The sequence below is a fragment of the Microcaecilia unicolor genome, chromosome 8 (assembly GCF_901765095.1).
Source record: "Microcaecilia unicolor chromosome 8, aMicUni1.1, whole genome shotgun sequence".
NCBI classification, from domain to species: Eukaryota; Metazoa; Chordata; class Amphibia; order Gymnophiona; family Siphonopidae; genus Microcaecilia; species Microcaecilia unicolor.
The window spans coordinates 28,347,901-28,373,239 of NC_044038.1; the positions used below are offsets into that span (position 1 = coordinate 28,347,901).

Sequence of the window (25,339 nt, forward strand, 5' to 3'; positions counted from 1 at the left end):
GTCTCTTTCTTGAAGGCCCAGTGTTGCTTTTTCTTGTTTATATTGTATGCCGTATTACCCTCTCTTTTGTGATTATTTATAATCATCATTGACACATTTAATCACAGATATATTTAAATTTAGAGGAAAATATTTGCATATAAAGAAGTTGGATAATTGGGATAATACTGTACTAAAAACATAAAAAAGAAACGAGATCAGAAAATGTGAAGGAAAAAGATTTAATACCACCATAATTTTTCAGTTATTTCAAATTTTTGTCTTCATGGCTGAACTGTTTCAGCTTTTCTCAGAATTTCCAGTTCATTCAGAATTGCCGGGTAATGAGAGCATGTCAGCAGTATGTTCATATTTTTTCTGTGTGCTTTAACCTTTTCTCTATGTATCCTAGCAATTCTAAAAGCCCGTCGTAGGAGGCATCAAGCACAGCTGCCTCCTACGACACTTGCTATGTCTCACACTGTACAATGGCTGATGCCTCCTTCTCTGCAGACTCAAACCCTGCTTTGCTAGAGGAAGAAACAGTGAGCTTGGAAACCAAAGCCAGAGCTGCCCCATGGTAGTGTAGGATAACCACTGAGCCATCACACAGTAAGATCTTTAGTAGTTTAAGAGGACAATTTCCAAAGAGTACATTGGCTTGACTGAAAGTTAACCTCCTCAGTGCTACTCAAGGCACATGAAAGCTTTCACATTCTTTGCACTTTTAGCAACGCATCACAGACGTTCCTCTAAGCATACTGACAATAAGTTCATAACAAGGTACCTATGCCAAAGTTTAAAACTGGCTTTATAAAGACAATATTGGCACTTGGACCCAGTACCCAAAGTGCACCAATTCTCATGTAGTAGAAGGTGTAAACATGCACACACATTTTATAAGATTAATGTGTATATCACATCTGCATCCAAAGGACAGCTTCAGGAATGCTTACACATACATCACACTCTTGCAACATGCCTATTTTTGAGACATTCATATCCATGCATAATTTGAGTCATTTCCCACATGTAAAACATGATTTACATGTAGAAACGTTTTTATACAATGACCCCCATTTAGGTCAGGTGAGTGAAACAGCATAAGATTTAAATAGCGACCCTAAAAAGAACTCCAAAAGTAAACTGGAGAAATACTCGTTTCTAAATTCTCCTGAGCTGCAGAATGTTTAACTTTTGGCTTGCCTGCTCTTATCCATTTAACATGAGGGGGAGATGGAGACATAGCAGTGGTGCACCTCTTCGTTCTGACTCTGCCGGCTCATGGTACTTTTTAGTACCCTGTAACTACCCTTAACCAGTCCTGGGAGTGACTTTCCAGAATGTGAAGTTCAAGGCAATACAGCGTGAATGCCATCAAGCCTCCAACATTAAAAAAAAAGATATATGTTACATACACATCCAGTACAGCATGTACACCAAAATAAAATAATGCATGAAGATCAGGAAATTTCATCATAGGATTTCAAGTATATTGGCTTAGATTGCTTCCGCAGTTTTGCTTGGTTTTGAAGTGCACGATCTCGTTGCCGGGAAAGACCCATAGGAGGCAGGTGAATCTATGAAGAGAACAAAGCTAACAGTAAGATCACAAAACACTAGAAGAGATTTAATGCATTTACCAGACACGTTACCTATTTTATGTATATACATTTGGAGGCTCAGTCTCAAAGCACATAGTAACCTATGTAACTTTGTAAGTCTATGGGCTTTGAAAATGTGCACCATAGTTAACTTTTTTTATCCAAGGATTTAAAAACTTAAATGGTGTTGGTTGCTCCAGAGTATGTATGTCAGCCATCTGCCAAACAATCAGATGCAAATTTAATGCTGTAAATTAACTGGGTGGGGGGAGGCATTAATATTCACTAAAGCAGTGGTTCTCAACCCAGGCCTCTAGACACGTAGCCGGTCAGGCTTTCAGGATACCCACAATGAATATGAAAGAGATTTGCATGCAAATTTCTCATGCATATTCACTGTGGGTATCCTGAAAGCCTGACTGGCTGGGTGTGTCCAGAGGACTGGGTTGAGAACCCCTGCTCTAAAGACAACCTCAAGATCTTAGTTGTGGTTTCAGCTCAAGATATGCTGCATTGGCACCTGAAAGAATGATAAAAGGATTGCACTGTAAAGAATTGAAAATGTCTTGAATGAATGAATGAGTGGTTCTCAAATCCTGGAAGCACCCCAGCCACGCAGGACATCCACAAATGAATATTCATGAGAGATTTGCATGCAGTGGGCCTGCATGACATAACAGATGTTCTCCATAGAAACAGACAATGACAGCAGATAGAGACTATATGGCCTATCTATTCCACTCACTCACTTCACTCCTCCTCCTCTCCCTTAGAGATCCTATGTTTGTCCCGTGCTTTCTTGAATTTGGATGCAGTCTTGGTGTCCATCACCTCCTTTGGGTTGCCATTCCACACATCCACTAACCTTTCCACAAAGAAGTATTTCTTTAGATTACTTCTGAGTTTATTCCATTTCACTTTCATCCTATGCCCCATATTCAAGCTTCTTTTCAACTGAAAGAGATTCACGCCTTCTGCATTTATGCCACAGAGGTGTTTTTGAACGTGCCATTAAGACCTTTAGGATGTCCCTGACCAAGGACATATGTTCCCACCAGAGAAAATACAAGCTGGAAAATAGTGGCCTCGTGGTCCGAGTAAGTGATCTCTGACAATTTACCCAGAAGAGCAAGTCATTTGTAACAGGCCTACAAGAATCCCGAACTGACGGCTGCAAACATTCACTTTACTAAGAACCCTGCTATAGGATTTCTCCAACCCTTAAAACAACAATCCCACTGTAAGCTCTTCTGAGCAGGGACTGTCCTCATTTGTTAATTTGTACAGCGCTGTGTAACCCTAGTAGTGCTGTAGAAATGTTAAGTAGTTGTTAAGTAGTAAATCTAAGGTAGGTACACTGGTATACTAGTACAGCGTTACACTGATTTAATGGAAAGATGGGAGGAGAAACCTCATACTACTGTGGCTAAACACGGTTCCTCAAACCAGATTGCAAAATCAGCAAAATGAAAGCACACAGTTCAAAAAGTAATAGTGGGTTAAAAAACCTCCCATCAAGCACTCAATTTATAAGAGGAGTGTGGTAGCCGTGTTAGTCCATTCTTAAGGTTATCAATAGAAATCAAACAAAATAAAACATGGATAAGATGATACCTTTTTTATTGGACATAACTTAATACATTTCTTGATTAGCTTTCGAAGGTTGCCCTTCTTCGTCAGATCGGAAATAAGCAAATGTTGGTAGATGACAGTGTATATAAGTGAAAACATTCAAACATTACTATGACAGTCTGACAGGGTGGGAGGATGGGGGTGGGTAGGAGGTATGCATGGGGACATCAAAGCATATCATTGATATTCTAACAGGATGGGTGTGGATAGGTGAGGGGAGGGGCAACCTTCGAAAGCTAATCAAGAAATGTATTAAGTTATGTCCAATAAAAAAGGTATCATCTTATTTTCTTTTCCATGTTTTATTTTGTTTGATTTCTATAGATTCTACATGGAATGTTGCTATTCCACTAGCAACATTCCATGTAGAAGTCGGCCCTTGTAGATCACCAACGTGGCCGCGCAGGCTTCTGCTTCTGTGAGTCTGACGTCCTGCACGTACGTGCAGGACGTCAGACTCACAGAAACAGAAGCCTGCGCAGCCTTCTACATGGAATGTTGCTAGTGGAATAGCAACATTCCATGTAGAATCTCCAATAATAGCAACATTCCATGTAGAATCTCCAATGGTATCTATTTTACTGTCATAGTAATGCTTGAATGTTTTCACTTATATACACTGTCAGCTAGCACATTTGCTTATTTCCGATCTGAGGAAGAAGGGCAACCTTCGAAAGCTAATCAAGAAATGTATTAAGTTATGTCCAATAAAAAAGGTATCATCTTATTTTCTTTTCCATGTTTTATTTTGTTTGATTTCTATTGATAATTTATAAGAGGAAATTAATAATGTGAATTAGTGGAAAGCACTTATCTTAAACCGTGCTCAGAATCCGTTCTTCAATGCTCTATACTGGCAAAGTCAGTCTCCAAATAGTGAGGTCCTGACAGACTCGTTTCACTAAGGCTTTTTCTAGAGACCCTCACTGTATTTTAATATCTCGGATAACCTACTCCTAGGATTTATTATATAACCACCAGTCCTTCCTAATAACATCTTCATGGACCATTTTAGACTCTCTTGCCCTTCCCCTCTCTTCTTCTTCCCTTGTTCCTACTATCCTATCTCATTTGATTGTAAAAGTATAACAACTGATCTGGCGACCGCCTTATCATTACATTGTAAGCCACTTTGAGCCTGCACACCTGTCGGAAAAGGTGGGATATAAATGTACTAAATAAATAAAGAGTCTAACATCTTCTACTTCCTGCCTTTCTCCTAACTCCATCCTGTTTATATCCTTTTAAAGGTGTGATCTCCAGATCTGTACACAGTACTGTAAAATGGAGTCCCACAGAGGTACTATCACATCTTCCTCCTGCTAGCCATTCCCCTCCCTATGCACCCGAGCATCCTTCTGCCTTTTCTACCTGTTTGACCATCTGATAAGATCATCCCCAAGTTCCGCTCCTCTTTCGTGTGCAGAAGTGCTTTACCACCTATACTGCATTGCTTCCTCAGGGTTTTGCAGCCCAGATACATCAACCTGCATTTTTTAGTATTGTTAGCTGCCACATTCTAGATTCTTCTTCCACCTTCATTAGATCCCTCCTCATGTTATACACACCATCAGGGGTATTTACCCTATTGCAGATGCTTGTTTCTTTTGTGTATGATACTAACATTCTTCGGGCAGACCATTCCGCAATATAGCTCAGGAAAATGTATTAAAAAAATAAAAATAAAAAAGGGCAGACCAAGGACAGCACACCACTGATAACATCCTTTACCTCAGAGTGAACTCCATTTACCCCTACTCTTTTTTGCTTTCCACTCAAGCAGTTCAAACCAGTCAGTCACTTTAGGGTCCATACCAAAGGCACTAAGGGGCTCTTTTAGTAAGCTGCAGTAAAATGGGTCCTGTGCTAATATCAGCGTGCGTTTTACCACAGCGGGTAAAAGGGATGTTTTTCCGAAGACAAGAAACGGCTGTGCAGTAAGTGAACCTCTTGCCACACAGCCATTTGGGGGGGGGGGGGTAGCTCTTACCGCAGTAAGGGCTCCCACGCTAACTTGGCGGTAACTAGGATTACCGCTCGGTAAACACTGGTGCTACAAAAATAGAAACTATTTTTGTAGCACTGGAAATGGCGCATGCAGAGGGTGGGGCCTACCGCCAGGCTCATGCGGTAGGTCCGGAATAGTAAGCGCTTACCGACCCTTAGTAAAAAGGACCCCTAACTTCTAAAAGCCACATATGCAGAACCTTGTCAAAGCCTTTGCTAAAATCTAAGTACCACACTCAGCACTATCCCTCAATCCAACTGTCTGGTCATCCAATCAACGAAATTAAATCAGATACGTGTGATAAGACCTACCTCTAGTAAAACCATGATGCCTTGGGTCCTGCAAATCACTGGATTCCAGAAAGCTCACTATCCTCTGTTTTTCTATATTATGTAAGTTTTGTTGTACTCCGCCTAGATATTTGATAGGCAGATAAGAAATTTTTTAAAAGTAAGATAGGTGTGAGATAGGGGAATCTAGCATCCAATATACTGTTTGGTTTTGTAAGAAGTCATTAGGGGACAGGATGTCATGAAGATAGCTAAATTAAAAAAATTATATTGATATATTTGAATATATAAAATAGTTGGTGTGCAGTAGTAGTTAATTACTATCATTACAGAGTTAGGAAAAGGAAATATGCGTTTCACCATGTCAATTCTGAAAGCTGAAAATAACTTAAAAGAGCCTTTCTCAATGGTTAACAGACTGATTGGAAGGAAGGTCCCACGTAAATGAAGCAACATACACACCTCCCTCTCATTGTAATGCTTGGCAACCTATTTTTTTTGGGTGGTGAAGCAGATTCCCTATGAGGCTCAGTGTGCCAGGGATGGAGAAACGGCTTTTAGGAACCAAATTTAAAGCTGTTTAAAAAGCTTTTAATGGCAGGAAACTGTACATATTCAGGTTGATGTTCAAAGCCAATTTAACTGGCCAGAAACAGCTCCTGGTTAAATTGCCTTTTCACGGCTAGCTGCTAATTGTCAGCAGCACTTAACTGGTTAGTGCTGAACTGAAAACCAGCTATTTTGGGAGAGCTCCAGCGGGAGAGTCAGCACTTGGCCGGTTAAGTGCAGATATTCAGCATTTAACCGGCCACGGTCCCCACGTAGATAGGGCCATATAAATTCAATCCTACATCATGCGGTGCCCCATAGCTGGTTAAGTGCTAAATATCACACTTAACTGGTTATATGTTAGCTGGCTCCGCAAACCCAGAAATTCAATGCTGGTGCCTGGACATGGCTCGACATTGAAGTACTGGGTTTAATGCCAGCGGCATTCAGCAAAATGTTGATTGTGGCCAGCTGACTATCAAGCCCAATGTCTTTATGACTCATGTACATCTACACTGCAGAGATCTTTACTTGATGGTGGTTTAGTTTTCTTAAAAAGCTCATTTAGGGGTTAGCACGCGGGTAACAGGTTAAGGCGTTTTACGATAGTTTCTGTTTCTGCGCATGAACCCAGGTGTTACTGAATTATTCTGAAAATTTCTGGCTAATGCAGAGTTAACGTGGGAACACTTAGCACCTCCTAAATAGGAGCCTTGAGGAAATACTTCTTAAAGGTGGTAAATTTGTGGAACGGCCTCCTGGTGGATGCGGGGGAGATGAAGACTGTATCTGAATTCAAGAAAGCTTAGGACAAGCATATAGGATCTCTAAGGGAGAGGAAAGGATAGGAATGGTATGGATGGGCAGATTGAATAGACCACATGGTCTGTACCTGCCTTCATTTTTCTTTGTTTCTAAAGGCTGCAGCCAACATTTATTTAAAAAAAAAAAACCAACATGGTGCCACTGACACCTATCCCTCACTTGGGGGCCCTTTCACTAAGGTGCGCTAGAATCAGGGCTAATGTGTTTTAATGCAGGCGCACTAAGCCCTCTTCTTTTAGTGCAGATTGTGTGTTAACATTGCTATCAGCACTACCTCCTATTAGGAGGTAATAAGTGCTCCTGTGTTAACTCTTGGCAGGCAGCGTGTGCTGATGGCAACGTTAACACACAATCTGCACTAAAAGAAGAGGGCTTAGTGCGCCTGCATTAAAACACATTAGCCCTTAGAGATCCTATATGCTTGTCCTAAGCTTTCTTGAATTCAGATACGTTCTTCATCTCCCCCGCATCCACCAGGAGGCCATCCCCTTTCACCTTCATCCTATGCCCCCTCATTCCAGAGCTTCTCTTCAATCGAAAGGGACTCGCCTCTTGTGCATTTATGACACAGAGATATTTAAATCTCTCTTATCTCTCCCCTGTTCTGCCTTTCTTCCAAATATATTCCTTCTATTCAGAACTGCTATCTGGATCGTGAACAGCATCGAGTGCTGCTAGCTCTATGGAGAGCTATCCTGTCAAAATATTACAACAGCCTTTTTGCTGGCCTAAATTAATCTGTAAAGGTGGATGGGCAATGGCTGATATTGCTGACTATCTGCAGACTTAGCTTGAACACCCATGTTCCACTACAGCACTATCTGGACAATGCCGGGGCAATCTATAGGAATTTTTAGTATTGATATCCAGATGTGCAAAAAAAAAAAAAAAAAAAATTGGCAGATAAGTGCTTTTGAATATTTGGCTGATAGAATATGACATCAGATAAAGATAATCGAGGCTACCCATCTCAGGTTTTACCCTCATGTCCTTGCTTTCGGGATCGTCTGTTTTCTTAAATTCTGTTAACTTTCTCTACTGCTTCTAAGGCTGTTCCAAGCATGCAGCACCCTTTCTGTAAAATGTTTTTCTAGTGTTATTCTTGAGGCTGTCCCTTTGCTCCTCATCTTATGACCTCTCTTCCAGTGAAACAAATGCTCTTCCTTCAAGCTAGAACTAAACCAGAAATCAGTAAAGACAAGAAACTGATACAATGCATCTAGTCTGTACTTACAGGTCTTGGATATGGAATTCTATAGTGCAATGCAATATCTATTCTTGCTTCACATTCTTCCATACATTGCTTAATCAGTTCCAAGTCTGTTAACTAGGAAAGAATCGAGACAGAAAAAGTCAAACAGGAGCACAAACAAGTTGATATTTTAAATACCTGCAAGTGTATTCTTATTATTATTATTTTACTCAGAGAGCAATAATGAGCCTTCCCATGAAGTCTGCAGTCCCCTGGGTCTGCAAGTTCATTTTAAAAAAGGGAAACTCCTCGGAGAGTTTCCCTTTGAAAATCCCACCGGCCAAGCACAATGGTACAAAAAGCAGCAAACACAATGCATGAAGATTTGAAAATGATCTTTGCAAGTACTCTTCCTCCCCTCACCTTCCCCATCCATTTTTTTCCCCTTTAGGTGAAAGTATGTGCACTGTGAATGAGGGTGGAGGAGGAATGATCAGACCATGTTTTTGCATGGATATGAATATGTCCACCTAAATCATTATTGCCCCTTAGTTTTTAAGGAGAACCTACATTTCAATAAGGAACCCCTGAACCTAAATTAATATGTATACAGCAAAATGTTTGGTACCATTTAAGTATTATCTGTTATACAATTTTCATTTTTAAAAGAACAATGCAATACAAATTGTATTAAAAAAAATAGAGCACAACTGAAACCGACTCTGCGGCCTGTATAAAAACCAGGTTGTGTGCCTATCAGTAAGAGCTGTACTACACACACACATATATTTTTCTGTAAGCATGGGGTCAATTTTTAAAGGTAGATATACAGACAGTGGTAGACTAAACATCTGTTTTAACTGCTCTGCCGCTACCCATACTGCAAAGGGACAGAGCAGCGGGGAGCAGCACCAAAAAGTTATCCCTCAAGTGGCTGCTATACACGGATAATTTATACACTTAGAGCAGGCCTACATTTGAATGGACAGAGGTGGTGGGTACCGACGGTACTAGATGCGTATTCAGCACCATTGATTATACATAGAGGGGCATAAACGAACAGCGCCGGCCATCTCCGGGACCGGCTCTGTAAATGGGCGGAGCCAACCGTATTTTCGAAAAAGATGGCCGGCCATCTTTTCTTTCGATAATACGGTTGGCGCCGGCTAAATCTCAACATTTAGGTCGAATGTTGAGATCGCCGGGTTTAGAGATAGCCGGGTTCAGTTTTCGGCCATAATGGAAACCGGGCCCGGCCATCTCAAACCCGGCAAAATGCAAGCCTTTTGGTCGTGGGAGGAGCCAGCATTTGTAGTGCACTGGCCCCCCTCACATGCCAGGACACCAACCGGGCACCTACATGTAGGTACAGTGGGGGTTGGAGGGCTCAACATATACCACCACAAGTGTAACAGGTGGGGGGGGGATGGGCCTGGGTCCACCTGCCTGAAGTGCATTGCACCCACTAAAAGTGCTCCAGGGACCTGCATACTGCTGTCAGGGAGCTGGGTATGACATTTCAGGCTGGCATAGAGGCTGGCAACAATTTTTTTTTTGGGTGGGAGGGGGTTGGTGACCACTGGGGGAGTAAGAGGAAGTCATCCCTGATTCCCTCTGGTGGTCATCTGGTCAATTGGGGCACTTTTTTGCCACTTGGTCTTAAAAATAAATGGACTAAGTGCAGCCGGCGAAATGCTCATTCGAGCCGGCCATCTTTTTTCCATTATCGGGCGAAGCCGGCTATCTCGTAGCCCTGCCCCCGCCCCATCCCGCCTTCTGTACCCTGCCTTGAAGTTTGGCTGGCTCCGCAATGGAAAACGGTTGGTGCCGGCCAAAATCTGCTTTCGATTATACCTATTTGGCCGGGTTCAGGAGATCGCCGGTCATCTCCCGATTTATGTCGGAAGATGGCTGGCGATCTCTTTCAAAAATACACTGGATAGTCATTTAAATGCTGGCATTTAAATTATTATAATCGCCACTGCTATTAAAACTCTGGCCCTGGATGGAGCCGCATGGTTACAGACATCAGATGAGAAAGTTATTCCTGCCTCAAATGGGAATCAATTAATTAATGAGGCAGTTGTGTGATGTTGTGTTTTGAAATTCCAGGGAGCATCTGCACATCATCTTTTATTCCTGATCAGGAGGTGTAGTTAATGGTTTTATCATTATCTTTAACCTCTTTTGGGTTTACATGCAAACAGACTGACTAAAAAAAGGGTGGCATGGTATTCCTCCCTTCCCCTAGCTTGGTGCCTTGGGCAGTTCCCCTTCATCATCACCCTTTCTGACAGGCTTATAACAAAAAAGGTCACAGACCACCTCAAGTAAATTCAAGGTGAATCAAATGATCGATAGCAAATTACAAATACCCTTATACTATACAAGCTATCCTAATACTGGAACAAAAATGTGTGTCTGAAATTTCATACAGTCAAGTTTGTTTTAAATATAATCAACTCACGTAGAGAGCAAAATGTTATAGGTATAAACCTAAAGGAAATTACTGGCTGAAAAAGGTAAACCAACCTCTATGACTGTTGAAAGCTGCATTCAATAAAAGATGAAGTTAAGCAAATATACACATTTTTTTTTTTTTTAACTGGACACCGATGTTTGGTCTCCTACTGTGCATGGGACCTTGGAATTCCACTTACGTTTTTGTTTTTTTGGAATAACGTTCTGGCTTCATTGACAATGTATTGCTTTTCTTTGAGGACATCTTCCCTCTGCCCCGATAAAGACTGCCACTTGTTTGCTATTCTGAAAATTTTGCGGTAAAGACTAAGAACTTCTTGACGTGTTGCTGCAGACATCTAGGAAAAAAAAAAAAAAAGAGACACACTTAAAATGTTTAATAAAGGTGACAAAGAGTTACTTTTTACCTGTATTGAACTGGTTAACAGTTTTGTGGTATCAGTAGAAATGAAAGTAAGGTGCGCGTTAAGCTGACATAACCTCTCAGGACTTCCATGTGGGGTAACAAATGCCAAATGTTTTAAAAACACTTGAATGTGGTGTTTGTACGTTTGCACTACATATATCCCCTATTATTCAAATAAACACTTATCCACGTTTTATTTTTTCAATAAGATATATTACTTTTGAATAAGATATATTACTATGAAGCTGCAGGTTGATCAACAGATGTCTTGGGTCAGGAAGCGATTTTGGAGAATTTCAATGTGTCAGCATTACTTGAGACATCTTTAATGTAATAGTGTTTTTATTGATGAACGCATAAATGATACAATATCATGCAAATCCTTAAAACTCCAGTAGTAAACATTCCAAACCTGTACTAATACATCTGAACTTCTATCATCAACATTTTTTTTTATTCCCCCCTCCCTTTCCCTACCCCATCCCCCTCCCTTTTCTTTTTTGTAATATGTTTATTGACTGTATCCATTGTTGAAGAGAAAACTGTACAGAATTATTGTCAAGAAAGCTTTACAGGAACCTTTGGACTGTATCAATCAATAACCGTAGCATTGTTCAGCAAGATTCATAATGAAAATAAATATGGAATGCTGTCAACATTCTGTAGTCAGTACATGTAGTTCCTGTGTTTCACTACTTTCCATGTCTCCTCCATCGTATGTCAAAGTTCTGATTCATCAACAAGTTAACGCCCAAAGGGCAGGAGGAACATATCACGGTTTTAAATGCCATCCTCCTTTTCCCATCTCACAGACTCCCTTCATTCTATATCATTCTCTTCCTGTCTACCCTCCCTTTCCCTCCTAACCCACCCTGAGGTATCTTCCAGAAATGTATCTTGCTGTGAAATCAAAGGGAATTCAGGACCAGACTTCTACCCCTGGTATGTAGTGTCTGAATATACGGGCCCCAAATGTCCAAAAAGGCCTTCCTCCTCCTCTTCGAACCTCCCACCCCTCGGCGCTCACACAGCATTAGTTCATGGAATCTATTCCTCCAGTGCCAGAAATCCGGGAGAGTACTACCCACCCATTGACAAAGTAATAACCTCTTGCCAACCAAACAGGCCCTACGGATCAAGTGTCTTCCAGATATGCTCTGCAGTGCAAACATACTTGAGACATCTTTAAATGAGGATTCGGAGACAGCACTGCTTGCATCATTGATCATTACAATATAGACTCATGTTCTTCCATTGACCCAGTCATCCACATCAGGCTTACAGCCTTGCGTTGAAGCATCTCCATTACTATGAAAAGGAAGAACGTCTGAAAATGCTACAGTACTGACTGCAGGTTTTAAGTTTCTCCTCCACCTCTCCAAAATTTGGAAGTCTCTTTGCACTGCAGAGATGTTATTTCTAGCCAGATCACTTATGCCCAGATGGATAGAATCATCAGTTTTGTACACCTTATTTTTTTTCTGATGTCATTATCAATTTGGTTTCTGTTCCTGCCGAGAATCCTTGGAGGCATTTAGTGCTTCTGTCCCTTGAACTGTGATACCAAGTTGATTCCTCTAATAACAGCATTATCCCAGCAGAAGCTGATTTTTGTTCTTCCTTTTTCCCCCCAGGCAAAAACAAAATTCAAGAGAGTATAGAGAGAGCAAGGAGGCAGAGAGACATCCTGAGGGCTGCAACACTAGTAGCCAACTGAATACTCATTGTCTGTTAGCATCACCTCCAGGCCAGGGGCGTAGCCAGACACCCAATTTTGGGTGGGCCTGGGCCAAAGATGGGTGGGCAGAAGAACTCCGCCCTGTCCCACAAGTGATTTGGTCCCACTCTCTCTCGCCTGCATGCCATATGGTCTCTCAAACATCCCCCCTCCCCTGCATACCTTTTAAATAGCAGATTTTCAATGGCAGCTGCCAAGTTAATTAATTCAAGAAAGGAGATGTTAAGTCTTGGATTTTACGGAGCCTGCAGCAGTGATTTTAATGGGCATCGGGGACTGTATTTAGGAAAATGGTTAAAGTATATTTTGATAAGTGCTTCTAAGAGGCAATAGATAACTAGGATGTAACAGAAGGCTTATGAAAATTATCAAAGGAAATATGAAATCTAGACAAAATATGATCTGGATAAATGTCATCTACCATTCCATTAGCCAGAATATGTGAAGGGAAGAAGAAAAAAGTGGTAATAACTTAAAAAGAAATGATTATATAAGGCATATAGTACTGAGCACAACCCTGGTGTATAATATTAATCAGTTTCCACCACAACCTCAATCTGGGGAGAGGCAGAAACTCACAGCTTCTTCATAACAAGAAAAGAATGCAATTGTTCTGGGGCAAAGAATAGGTACCTGACACCCAAATACATAACCAGGGGAGGACTGATACTGGACTTGGTACTCAAGAACGGAGAAAAGTTTGTCTAATGTCAGGGTGGGCACCCACCTGGGCAGTAGTGATCACTACATGGGGCGATTTGATATACAAGCTAAGATGGAGTCTAGTCATGCTAAAATCCAAATTCTGGATTTCAAACACGCTGACTCTAGTAAAACGGGGAAGTAGCTGAAGCAGGAGCAGGCAGGGAGTGAGAAAATAAGGGAAGTGAGAAAACAGTGGCTAAACTGAAAGAGGCTATAAAAAAAGACAAAAGATCTTTATGTAGAGAAGTAAAAAAAAAATCAAGGCAAAAAAGGAATTGTTTAAAAAACACAGATCACAAAAAGGAGGAACCCAAACAAGGAATACACAGTCAAAGAAAGAAATCAGGATGGCAAAAGTGAGGTAACAACATAACTTTCAGGTAAATCGGAGAAAGGCGGAAAGGCAGAGGTGGATTCAAAAGGTGCTGAGGATCAATATGGGCAAAGTGATGAGAAAAACTGAAAAGCTAAATGTGTGTTTTAAGCCTGTAAACTGCCTAAATTAATTCTGAAGTGCATTTCTCTAGTTTGGCCAGCAGGTGGTGCATGTTTTATGTTAAAGCTGTTATAGAAAAGCGAATGCCCTCTTTTAGTTTCACTCAGTGAAGAAGTGAATCTACAGTACTGTGAGCAGTATACTTTTAAAACTTGTTGACTGGGTTCTGATTGGCCCAGGAGCTCCTTTGTACAATCCCCCCCCCCCCCATTTCAGCCCAGGAGAAGAGACAGAGAAAGCTCTTTGCTGAAGCCCTGTGAACAGTTCTATTTGACAACTGGTGAGCAGCTATATGTCCTGATCTCCCCAGGTACTTTCTAAAAAGTAAACAAAAATTAGTTAGTGTTATAATTGATCCATATTTTAGTTACATGTTATTGTTCGCTGATTACACACTTTTTGTCCACTGTTCACGTTCTGACAATAAACATTTTCAGTTTGTTGACTCTGCCTGTCTGGACTGAAAGAATCTTGGTGGTTTGTGTGTTGGGTCTGTGAGTGCTTTCTGGGAACTGTGGGACCACTGGGCGTGTGGCCTCCAGTAATCTAGAAATCAATGGGGATAATTTGAGAGCGGGAGACTCGCCCAGAAATGGTTGTGACCCAGTCAGTGGGAGGAGGGTGCTAGTGTTGAGCACAAGCAGCAGGTGCAGGCAGACCTGATCTGTGCTAGGGATAGACCCTCTAAGTGACCGCAGGGTAACCCCAGGCGGGTGGCTAGGCATTTTGTGACACTAAACGAATACTTCTGTTCAGGAAAACCCTGGAGAAGGTCCACAGATGATTGACAAAGATACATATGGGGATAGCATAGATACCAAACTATTCACTGACGATACAAAACTGAAACTAGACAAAGCCATGGGACTGATGACACATCCCAGCATACTGAGGGGAGAGGTATTGGTAAGCGTTCTAAAGAATGTGTTTTATAAACCCTTAGACTAAAGAAAGGCTGATGCAGTCTCTCTTCACAAAAGTGGGAATAGAGAAGAGGTGAGACACTACAGGCTGGTAAGACTAACCTCAGTGGCAGGAAAGGTAAAGGCAACACTGCTGAAGGATGGTGAACTTTCTACAATCTGATCAGATGCAAGATCCAAGGTAACATGGCTTCACCAAATGTAGGTTATGCCAAAAGAATCCGATTCATTTCTTGGACTGGGTGACAAAAGAATTGTATCAAGGACCTGCGTTGGATGCAGGTCTACTTAAATTTCAAAAGACGAGAGCAGCACAACACAGACTAGTGGCCATAGATAAAAGTAGCATTTATTTAGAGAGGAACTTTTTACAGTGATGTAGATAACAATTGTCCAATAATTTAATCATGTTTCAGCATCAGGGTCAATGTAGCTATTGTTCATAGGACATGGATCCCATCTACGGTCAACAAACAATAAAATCAGTTGGTTTACGTGTTTCCTTTTTATTCATATTCTGCTTTTCACAAGGCAGAGTACAACATCCATAATAAACTTACAAACATAAAATCGATACACAATATTAAAACTGAAGTAAATAAACAAAGTAGAACAATTAATAAACCACAAAAGTATTACAAATAAATCTTATAGAATAACATGTTACTCTAACCTAGGGATTCTCAATCCAGTCTTCAGGGCACACATTAAGCCAATTTGGTTTTTAGAACACTCACAATAAACAAGTATAAGACAGATGTGCATACAGTGGAGACAATGAATGCGAATTTCTCTCATGCATATTCATTGTGGTATGCATAATCATTGTGGGTATCCTGAAAAACTGACTGGCTGCCTTTGTCTCAAGGACTAGGTTGAGAATCCGTGCCCTAGCCTATCCATGGGACTCTTTAAGGAAGTAAAAACAAACATTCAATCACTGGCTCCCCATCAAAGAGAGAATATACTTCAAGGTCCATAAATGATCCATAAGATCATATCAGGAGAGTCCCCCAGCTATATGAACAACCTGATTGATCTTCCAATTAGAAATAGAACAATGTCATCACGAACATACCTCAATTTACACTTCCCCAACTGCAAAGGTATCAAATACAAAACATATTATGCATCCAGTTTCTCCTTCCTGGGTAGTCAACTTTGGAATGCTCTCCCAAGACCCATCCGAGCAATTAACAACTATCTACCTTTCAGGAAAATGTTAAAGTCCCATTTTTTCAAGCAAGCTTACCCTAATGGACCAACTTCATTCTACCAGCCCACCTATGATACTCCTGCTACGACGTCGACACTAACTTTGACCCCAATGACACATTTGACCTTATTCTCAAATCCCCTTATACTCAATCCCCTATCTTCTCCCCTCCATCCTTTTACCATTTCCCTCCCCTTTTACCTATCCTATCCTTGTCTACCTTCCCTATTCCAACTCATATATTCCTGGGCGCTGTTGCCACTGTGTTTTTCTCAGTTCTTAATATTCTTTTCACATGTCCTTTGTAATGCTTTTTCACTATGTAAGTAGTTATGATCATCACAGTTTATAATACTCTTCCTACATTTTCTTGTTTTGCTTTCTTTTACAATGTAAGCCGCACTGAACCTGCTGTATGTGGGAAAGCGCGGTGCACAAATGTAATAAATAAATAAAATATACTGTATCGTCACTTGATATGGTTCTTGCCAGGTACTTGTGACCTGGATTGGCCACTGTTGGAAACAGGTTACTGGGATTGATGGACCAGTCTGTCCCAGTATGACAATGCTGATGTTCTTATGTTCCCCCAAACTTTTCATAAATAGAAATGCTTTCAGTTGTTTGCTAAAAAATAACTGTATTTATCATTAATCTGAGTTATACTGGAATCCAATTCCATTCTCTGGGGCCAACAATTGAAAACGTGCATTGTCCACTCTCTTCGTAATTTATTACCCTAAGAGATGGAATTTTTAAATATCTAGCACTCGGACTGTAATGGAGGTGAGCAGCTGCATATTGCACAATTTGTAACCATTTTACACTAGCTTGTGGAAGTCCTAAATAAAGCCAATTACAGTAGTCCAGTTGTGACAAAACAGCACACTGGACCACTGAACTAAAATCAGGAGGTAAAATCATAGGCCTCAGTTTCTTCCATACACATCTGGAGGCTTAAAGGATAGTTCTGCATCAATGCTCTTGCCCAGGCTTCGAATGTGATCTATTTATTTAAAGGGTCCTTTTACTAAGTGGCAGTAAGCACCAGAGCATGCCTACCATGCAGGAAAATGCACTAACATGGAACATGCTCAGGTGTCCTGCGATAGTGTTGGCACAGCTACCGTGTGAGCCCTTTTAGCCTATTAAATAGGTATTGGCAAGGGCTCACATGCTAATTGGGAAATTAGCACATGGCCATTATTGAGGAAATGAAAACTTGGTCATTTTACAGCTGCGCTAAAAGGTAGCCTCAGCGTGCAGGGAAACCCGTGTGCTAGTCATAGCGCAGGCCACCTCCTAGTGCAGCTTAGTAAAAGGGCCCCTTAATGTCCCGATTCCCTATTTTAATCAGGTCAAGCATTTCAAGTAAGAGTACTGTGTACTACCATCACTTCAGTCTTTCCAATATTAAACTGCCAATTTCCTTTGTTTAAACCACACCATAATACCGTTCAAGTAACGATACAGATGTTCATATGCTTAAAATAAATACATATGAACTTCTAAAAACTAAAGCTATAAGAAAAATAGGAAAAATCAAGTGAAAATTGAAAAAAAAATAAAAATACAAGAAAGAAAATAGCCTAAGAACTCATCATGTGATGTGACTAGGAGAGTGTGCCATGTAATAGTTTACCTCAGTTGAACCACTCAGCAATTAAAAGGTTGCCAGGAGCTCAGTGCACACTGCTAAAAAAGGAAACTGACTCAATATAGTGAATGAAATCCCTAGATAAATAGTAAACATTAAACACTTTAAAGGGTAAACATTAAACAGGGAGATGCTGCTGAAGGAAAAAGGATAGTCAACTTTCTACAATCCAATGGGATGCAATGCAAGATCCGAGGTAACATGGCTTCACCGAAAGTAGGTTGTGCCAAAAGAATCTGACTGATTTCTTGGATCAGGTGACAAAAGAATTGGATCAAGGACATGTGCTGGATGTGGTCTACTTGGACTTCAGCAAGTAGGCTCATGAATAAACTTAACAGCTTGAGGATCGGATCCAATGAGGTTAACTGGATCAGAAACTAGTTGACTGACAGACAGAGGGTAGTGTACATGGAATTCACTTGGAAGATAAAGCTCAGTGGCAGAGTGCCTCAAGGATCCATCCTGAGACCGATTCTGTTTAATATTTTTGCGAGTGATATTGCCGAAAGGTCAGAAGGAAAAAGTATGCTTTTGACAACACAGTGGATACCTCGGAGGGAGTGGAAAGCCTGAGAAGCTATCTACAAAAATTAGAAGCATGAAAGTGAAGAAATGTAGAGTGATGCAGAAACCCGAAGGAGCTGCATGCAATAAGAGGTGAGAGGCTGATATGCACAGAACAGAAAAGGGACATCAGGGCAATAGTGTCTGCGTATCTCAAGGTGGCCAAAAAATGTGATAAGGCAAGTGGTCAAGGCCAGCAGGATGCATTGAAAGGGGCATAACCAGCAGAAAGAAGATAATACTCCTGGATAAGTTGTTGGTGAGACCGCACTTTTGAGTACTATGTTCAGTTTTGGAGGCTGTATCTTTCCAAAGATATAAAAAGGCCCAAAATGGTTGAGAAGAAAAGCAATCAAAACAGTATTGGGGACTCCATCACAAGACGTATGCGAATAGACTTGATGGTTTAATTATGTATACCCCGGAGGAGAGGAGAGATATGATATTTATTTATACTTCATTTGTATCCCACATTTTCCCACGCATGCAGGCACAACGTGGCTTACAGAAAAATTAGGAAAAATTACAAATTGAGAAGCACAGTTAAAGTTGACAAGGATAGACAAGGGGAGCAGTAGCTAACAATGGGGAACTAAGCAGGGCAGGGGATTGTGATGGGAATATTAATCAGCAGAATAACTAGGGGAGTACATTTTATCAAATAAGTAAATTTTCAGCAGTTTTTTTTGAAGACGTGGTCCATTTGCATCTTGAGGTGCTGTGGAAGAGCATTCCAGTAGTTAATATAGATAATTGGTGGCCAGGCTTGGGAGCCTCAAATACAGCTATACAGGAAGCTGCAGGTAAAGCAAAACACAATTACTGTGTTCAAATAAGTAAAGAAGCCTGTTGCTTCACTGGCTGAATAATACAACAACAGGCTGCAAATGCAGTATTTCCAACTCACTCAGTTACCAGTCTTATTAGGGCTGCTGTCTGGCCAGGCCCAAATACAAAGTACAGTTTCAAGCTACTCACAAACGTGTCCAGGCCTGGTTCTTGCTTGGACATCCAGGACCACGGTCTTCACACATAAAAGACTACCAATGTAGGAAGTACCTCAATTTACCTATAGACTGTGGAGATCTAAGCTTGAGGCTGCTCCTCTCTTCCCTGCAGCCAGCTTGGAGTATTCCTTCTTTGGGGCCTCTCCGTTCTCTTCCCACTGTGGGGTTTTAACTTCCTCCCTCCCTGAACCCCACCCTCCTGGCACAGCAGACTGTTTCTTAACATACTCTGGTGAAGGAATGCTCTTAAGGGGGAAACAAGGTTTGCCTACGCACTTCCTCACACTAACCTTTTCCAAAAATGGAAGGCAGACCACAGAATGAGCAAATATGAATTTTCAGTTTCCTCCCTTGCACCCTTGTAGTTTCATCAGGAAATACTTTTTCCATAGAGAAGGATGCTAGGCTGCGTAGAGAGGGGCATAACCAGCAGAAGAAAGGAGGTGTTGATGCCTCTCTAAAAGTCGTTGGTGAGGCCCCACTTGGAGTATTGTGTTCAGTTTTGGAGGCCGTATCTTGCTAAAGATGTAAAAAGACTGGAAGCGGTGCAAAGAAAAGCTACGAAAATGGTATGGGATTTGTGTTGCAAATTGTACGAGAGACTTGCTGACCTGAACATGTATACCTTCGAGGAAAGGAGAAACAGGGGTGATATGATACAGATGTTCAAATATTTGAAAGGTATAAATCCGCAAACGAACCTTTTCCAGAGACGGGAAGAAGGTAGAACTAGAGGACATGAATTGAGGTTGAAGGGGGGCAGACTCAGGACTAATGTCAGGAAGTATTTTTTCACGGAGAGGGTAGTGTGGTGGATATGTGGAATGCCCTCCCACGGGAGGTGGTGGAGATGACAACGGTAATAGAATTCAAACATGCGTGGGATAAACACAAAGGAATCCTGTATAGAAGGAATGGTTCCATGGAATCTTAGCGGAGAATGGGTGGCGACGCCGGTAATTGGAAACAAAACTGGGGCTGGGCAGCCTTCTACGGTCTGCGCCCTGATCGTGACTGAATAGATAGGAATGGGCTGGAGTGTAAATTTTAAGGGGCTTCGCTGTTAGCTTCAGATCTTAGTACACGAATAGTACTGGGCAGACTTCTACGGTCTGTGCCCTGAGAAAGGCAAGGACAAATCAAACTCTGGTATACATATAAAGTATCACATACCATGTAAAATGAGTTTATCTTTTTGGGCAGACTGGATGGACCGTACAGGTCTTTATCAACCGTCACTTACTATGTTTACTATGTTACTATGATTCTCCTTCGCTGGAGGTGGTGGGGATGAAAATGGTGATGGGGTTTAATTTCACATAAATAGACTTTCTTTATATTTTTTCTTATGTGACCTATGCTGCTCCTCTAATTTTGTGATCTATGAAGGAATGGCCTTTGCTTATTATGCAACTATATATTAGATGAAATAGCTCCTCTAAAAAATAAAGAGAAAAAAAGATTAAATACTACACCTTGGTATAATGAAGAACTAAAATCCTTAAAATCAGTAACCAGAAAAATGGAACGCAAATGGAAAAAAACAAAAAATGAACTCCACTTACAGAATGGAAATTAACCCTTAGAAAATACAAATATGCTACAAAACAAGCACGAAAGCTATATTATAAATCAAAAATCGGATATGATTATTCTAACCCGAAGAAATTATTCCAAATTGTTAACAATCTCCTTGAAACAAATCTGGTAACATCTACAAGCTCAGATTCCCCATCAGCAAATTCATTAGCCTGTTACTGCAAAGAAAAAATCTAAAAATTACAAAACTCTCTCACCCCACAAAACTCTGACATCAATGACTTCCTTAATCTCCTTCAGTCTACCTCCGGAGACCACCCAGCAGACCGCATTTTACCCCTCTATCCACAGAACAAATCACCAAAGCAATTTCTAAATTCTCAAACTCCTTCTGTAAATTGGATACATGCCCGAATTATCTACTTAAATCTGCCCCTCCCTGCTTCATCCAAGATCTCACATCAAGTCTAAACTTTATGCTAAAATCTGGCTTCTTCCCAAAAAATTATGGAAATATACTCCTTACCCCTATTCCTAAAGATAATAAAAGAAAAAAAACAAGCGATATTACTAATTATCGACCAATAGCCTCCATACCATTGTTAAAATTAATGGAAAGCATGGTAACCAAATAACTTGTGGAATACTTGGACAAATTTTCCATCATACATGATTCTCAATCCGGTTTTCACACCTTATATAGTACAGAAATGGTATTGATTACCCTTATATCCAAATTTAAACAACAAATTGCTGCTGGAAAGAGCATACTCCTTTTACAATTTGTCATGATTGATCATAATATCTTGGTTCATCTTTTGGACTACTTTGGTATTGGTGGATCCGTACTTCAATGGTTTAAGGGTTTTCTTTCATTTAGATCCTACCATGTGAAAGTAAATTCAACTTTATCTTCATCGTGGAATGCAGTTTGTGGAGTCCCTCAAGGATCACCACTGTCCCCCGTACTGTTTAACATAATGATGGCCCCATTAGCCAATGCCCTATCTAGATCAGGCTTAAATCCTTTTATTTACGCAGATGATGTAACAATCTATATACCTTTCAGTAAGAACTTGGATGAAATTACCAACCAAATTAATCTTGGACAGACCACAATGGAAAAATGGGCAAATTCTTTCCATCTGAAACTAAACGCCTAAAAGACCCACTGTCTCATTTTAACATCTCAATATAACAAATATAGTCCTACCACTTTAAATACCCCCAACCTTTCATTGTTAATCGCGGATAGTCTGAAACTTTTAGGGATCACAATTGATAGATATCTAACACTGGAGACTCAAGTAACCAATACCACAAAGAAAATGTTTTATTCAATGTGGAGACTCAAACGAATAAAACCATTTTTTCCCTGTGAAGTCTTCCGTAATTTGATACAATCCATGGTCCTAAGCCAGACGGATTACTGCAACGCTATATATGCAGGATGCAAAGAACATCTACTCAAGAAATTACAAACAGCTCAAAATACTGTGGCTAGACTGATATTTGGAAAACCTAAATTCGAATCTGCAAAGCCACTCAGAGAGATTCTGCACTGGCTCCCTATAAAAGAGCAAGTAGCTTTCAAAATATGTACATTAATTCACAGGATAATCTACGGTGAGGTACCTGAATATATGCTTGAACTGGTTGACTTACCACCCAGAAACAGATCCAGTACCTCACGATCATATTTGAACTTACACTATTCAGACTGTAATGGCTTAAAATATAAATCAATTTACGCCTCAGATTTCACTTACATTGGCACTCAACCGTGGAATGCCCTACCCAAACCAGTAAAATCTACCCAGAACTACCTAAACTTTAGGAAATTATTGAAAACAGTATTGTTTAAAAAGGCTTATTCCCCAGGTTCAACTTAATCAGAATTACACTTTACCATCATATGACCCCAATGGACACTAATTACACGTTATTATCTTCCTCATTTTATTATTGATTAATTGTTAATTCTATTTTACTTAACTGTTGTTGTTCAATTGTTATTCATACCTTGTTTCTCAATTTGCAAAACTGTACTTATTTGCATTGCAACTTTATTACAGTTCTATTGTAAGCCACTTTGAGCCTGCAATCAGTGGGAAAAAAAGTGGGATACAAATGTGATAAATAAATAAAATAAATATTATTTAACTTTTCATGCGATATACACAGAGCATTCCTATAAAGGAAGACGTATAGAGTATTCCCACTTAAGTAAAATACAACTGACTGAGGGGTAACCTGCAGACAGTCACAGATACAACCCTAACAAAGAGGGGAGGGTAACTTGCATGGAGCAGCACATTCAACCCTGGCCAAATTTTTGCACAAACTGGATGGATCGTGCTGACCTTTATCCATTATCATTTACTATGTTATTATTTACAAGAATATCTTACAAAACAAGTTTCACGCATAGCCTTCTATCTCTCTCCTGTACGGTATAAGCCACATCAGGATATACTCATATCCTCTGCTCCATGAAAGAACTGTTTTGAGTTCCTCAAGTAAAGGCGCAGAAGCATGTTCATATACTACTCAAACAGAAAGCTAAGTGTTGCCCTCTCCAAGAAGAGAGAGAAAATCCACCAAAAAGGCGGAGAACTCAAACGCCCCACAGTATATTTTGGTATTAGCTTATTATTTTTTTGTGTATTTTTTTAAAAAAAATCTCTTTACCGAATTGCTACACATATATTTTTAAAGTCTATAAGGTTATATATTTTATATTTTGTTTTAATTTATTTGTGTGTATTACACTTTGTCTTCCCTATTTTTACATATAAATGTATGTTTTTATAGACTCCTGATGCAGGCCTGACGGCCGAAACACGACGTTGTGTCGAGTCTTCAAATTATTAATAAAATTGTTTACCAATTAACATCCTCCAGTTTCTGGTATCCTTGGTCGCTCTCCCACTTTTTTTTACACTGCCCTCTCCAAGAAACCAACCCAAACTTCTTGCACTGCACAGCTCAAGCTTTGCAGACAGCTGCATCATGTAGGGAAGCATGAATCCCATGGGCTTCTGCTCCTGAAAACAGGCGAGGGGTAAAAGATTGGGTGAAGGCTGGGGGGGGGGGGGGCATGAGAAACAATGAGCAAAAGCCTGGAGGGGGATTTATGAGAAAGAGACTGGGTGAAAAGCATGGAGAGAGACAGACTGACATGGTCTTCTTAGAAAATGTGTGAGTGTATAATTCCCAAAGAGCATGCACGTGTTTTGGCCCTCTGAATGTTACAATACATAAAATGTGGCCCCCAACAGAAAAAGGTTGGGTAAGCTTGGCATACAAAATGGATCACTTTTACGAAGATAAGTTTCTTATCTGTTATATAGGTGAGGAATACTAGTTCTCTTAAAATTTTTTAGTTTAAGGAAGGCTTAGGTTTGAATAAGTTTGACACATCATGCAAAGAGACAATCTTTAGTGACAGACATCATAGCAGTTAATCCAATGTTTTTATTTTTTCCCAGTACATGGTCTAGAATATAAGCTGGGTTTTTTTTTAAACCCTTGGGGCAACTGCCTGACCAGCACTTTGAATGAGAAGATTCCACGATCACAGACCGACCCTTCTTTTTGGGTGTCTTGGGGGGGGGGGGGCCGTGTTTATCCAGGCCTTAAATCATGAAAAATATGTACAGGGTTGACTCATTACTTATTTTATAGCCGATTTCACGTTTTCATTGTTATAATACCTGTAACCACTTGATGTCTAGTTAAGGAAAGAAGAAAACAACAACAAGAACATAAAAATAAACTTCCACATCACACTGGGATATAAGCTCAAAACCAGAACCTCCCAAACCTCCTGAAACTATGACTTGACAGCGCTGCGCACTCTCATAAAACAATTTCTAAGTAAACCTTTATGGGTCCCATAGAGGGGGCACCTGGGAGAGAAATGGTCCAAGCCAGCTCTATCCCAGCACCAGAGCACAAAACTTCATCATAAGCCGCAGTAACTTATACAGTCTGTGCCCTGACAATGGCAGATGCAAATCATGGTAAGGTAGCACATATGAGTTTATCTTGTTGGGCAGACTGGATGGACCGTGCAGGTCTTTTTTCTGCCGTCATCTAGTATGTTACTATGTTAGTAACCTCACTGCCCACCCAAACAGGCCAACCTCAGGCGGTACGTGACACCCCCCGTCTCACCCCAACAATAGCACGACGGCCCTGAAGCTAACAAAAATACGCTGCATACAAATCTCACTTTACGGTTACTCTGAAACCATATTTTCCATTAACCGTTCAGAACAGCAAAACAAAATCACGCTCACCTCTGTGCCCTAGAAAAAAAACGTCACGTCGTTTCTTCTCGCGTCGTCACTTACTTCTTCCGAACAGCAAAGCGAATTAGCCGCACGCATGCGCAATCGCTCTTTCAAGCCCTAGCTCTCGAACCAACTTTAAAGAGGCGATGCCGCCGCGCACGCCACCTACCCCAACCACTTCCCGGACAGTCTCCTATTCTGCGCCGGGCCACGCACCAGACGTCACA

General features: G+C 40.7%; 1 protein-coding gene across 3 annotated transcripts; it reads right to left on the minus strand.

Moving 5' to 3' along the window:
- LYRM1 (LYR motif containing 1) lies at positions 1 to 25,334 on the minus strand. 3 transcript variants are annotated; one of them, XM_030212436.1, is made up of 4 exons: positions 25,282 to 25,334; positions 10,740 to 10,898; positions 8,122 to 8,214; positions 1 to 1,559 (listed from the first exon to the last, which is right to left on the minus strand). In XM_030212436.1, exons 2-4 carry the CDS (start codon positions 10,896 to 10,898, stop codon positions 1,443 to 1,445), a joined length of 369 nt encoding a protein of 122 aa, XP_030068296.1. In that variant the 5' UTR covers positions 25,282 to 25,334; the 3' UTR covers positions 1 to 1,442. The 3 variants fall into 3 exon arrangements, with proteins under 3 accessions (XP_030068296.1, XP_030068295.1, XP_030068297.1); XM_030212435.1 differs by lacking the exon at positions 25,282 to 25,334 and adding an exon at positions 25,119 to 25,244; XM_030212437.1 differs by lacking the exons at positions 1 to 1,559; positions 25,282 to 25,334 and adding exons at positions 5,541 to 5,636; positions 25,173 to 25,270.
- Positions 25,335 to 25,339: the final 5 nt, after the last annotated feature.

Bases quoted from the DNA above. Each gene is read 5' to 3' on its own strand.
- LYRM1 (XM_030212436.1), bottom strand. From the start codon at position 10,898: ATGTCTGCAGCAACACGTCAAGAAGTTCTTAGTCTTTACCGCAAAATT. The intron at 8,215-10,739 runs GTAAGTGGAATT...ATTCTTTCCTAG, and splicing joins TATTCCAAAAAAACAAAAAC to TTAACAGACTTGGAACTGAT. The intron at 1,560-8,121 runs GTAAGTACAGAC...TTCTCTTCATAG, and splicing joins GAATTCCATATCCAAGACCT to ATTCACCTGCCTCCTATGGG.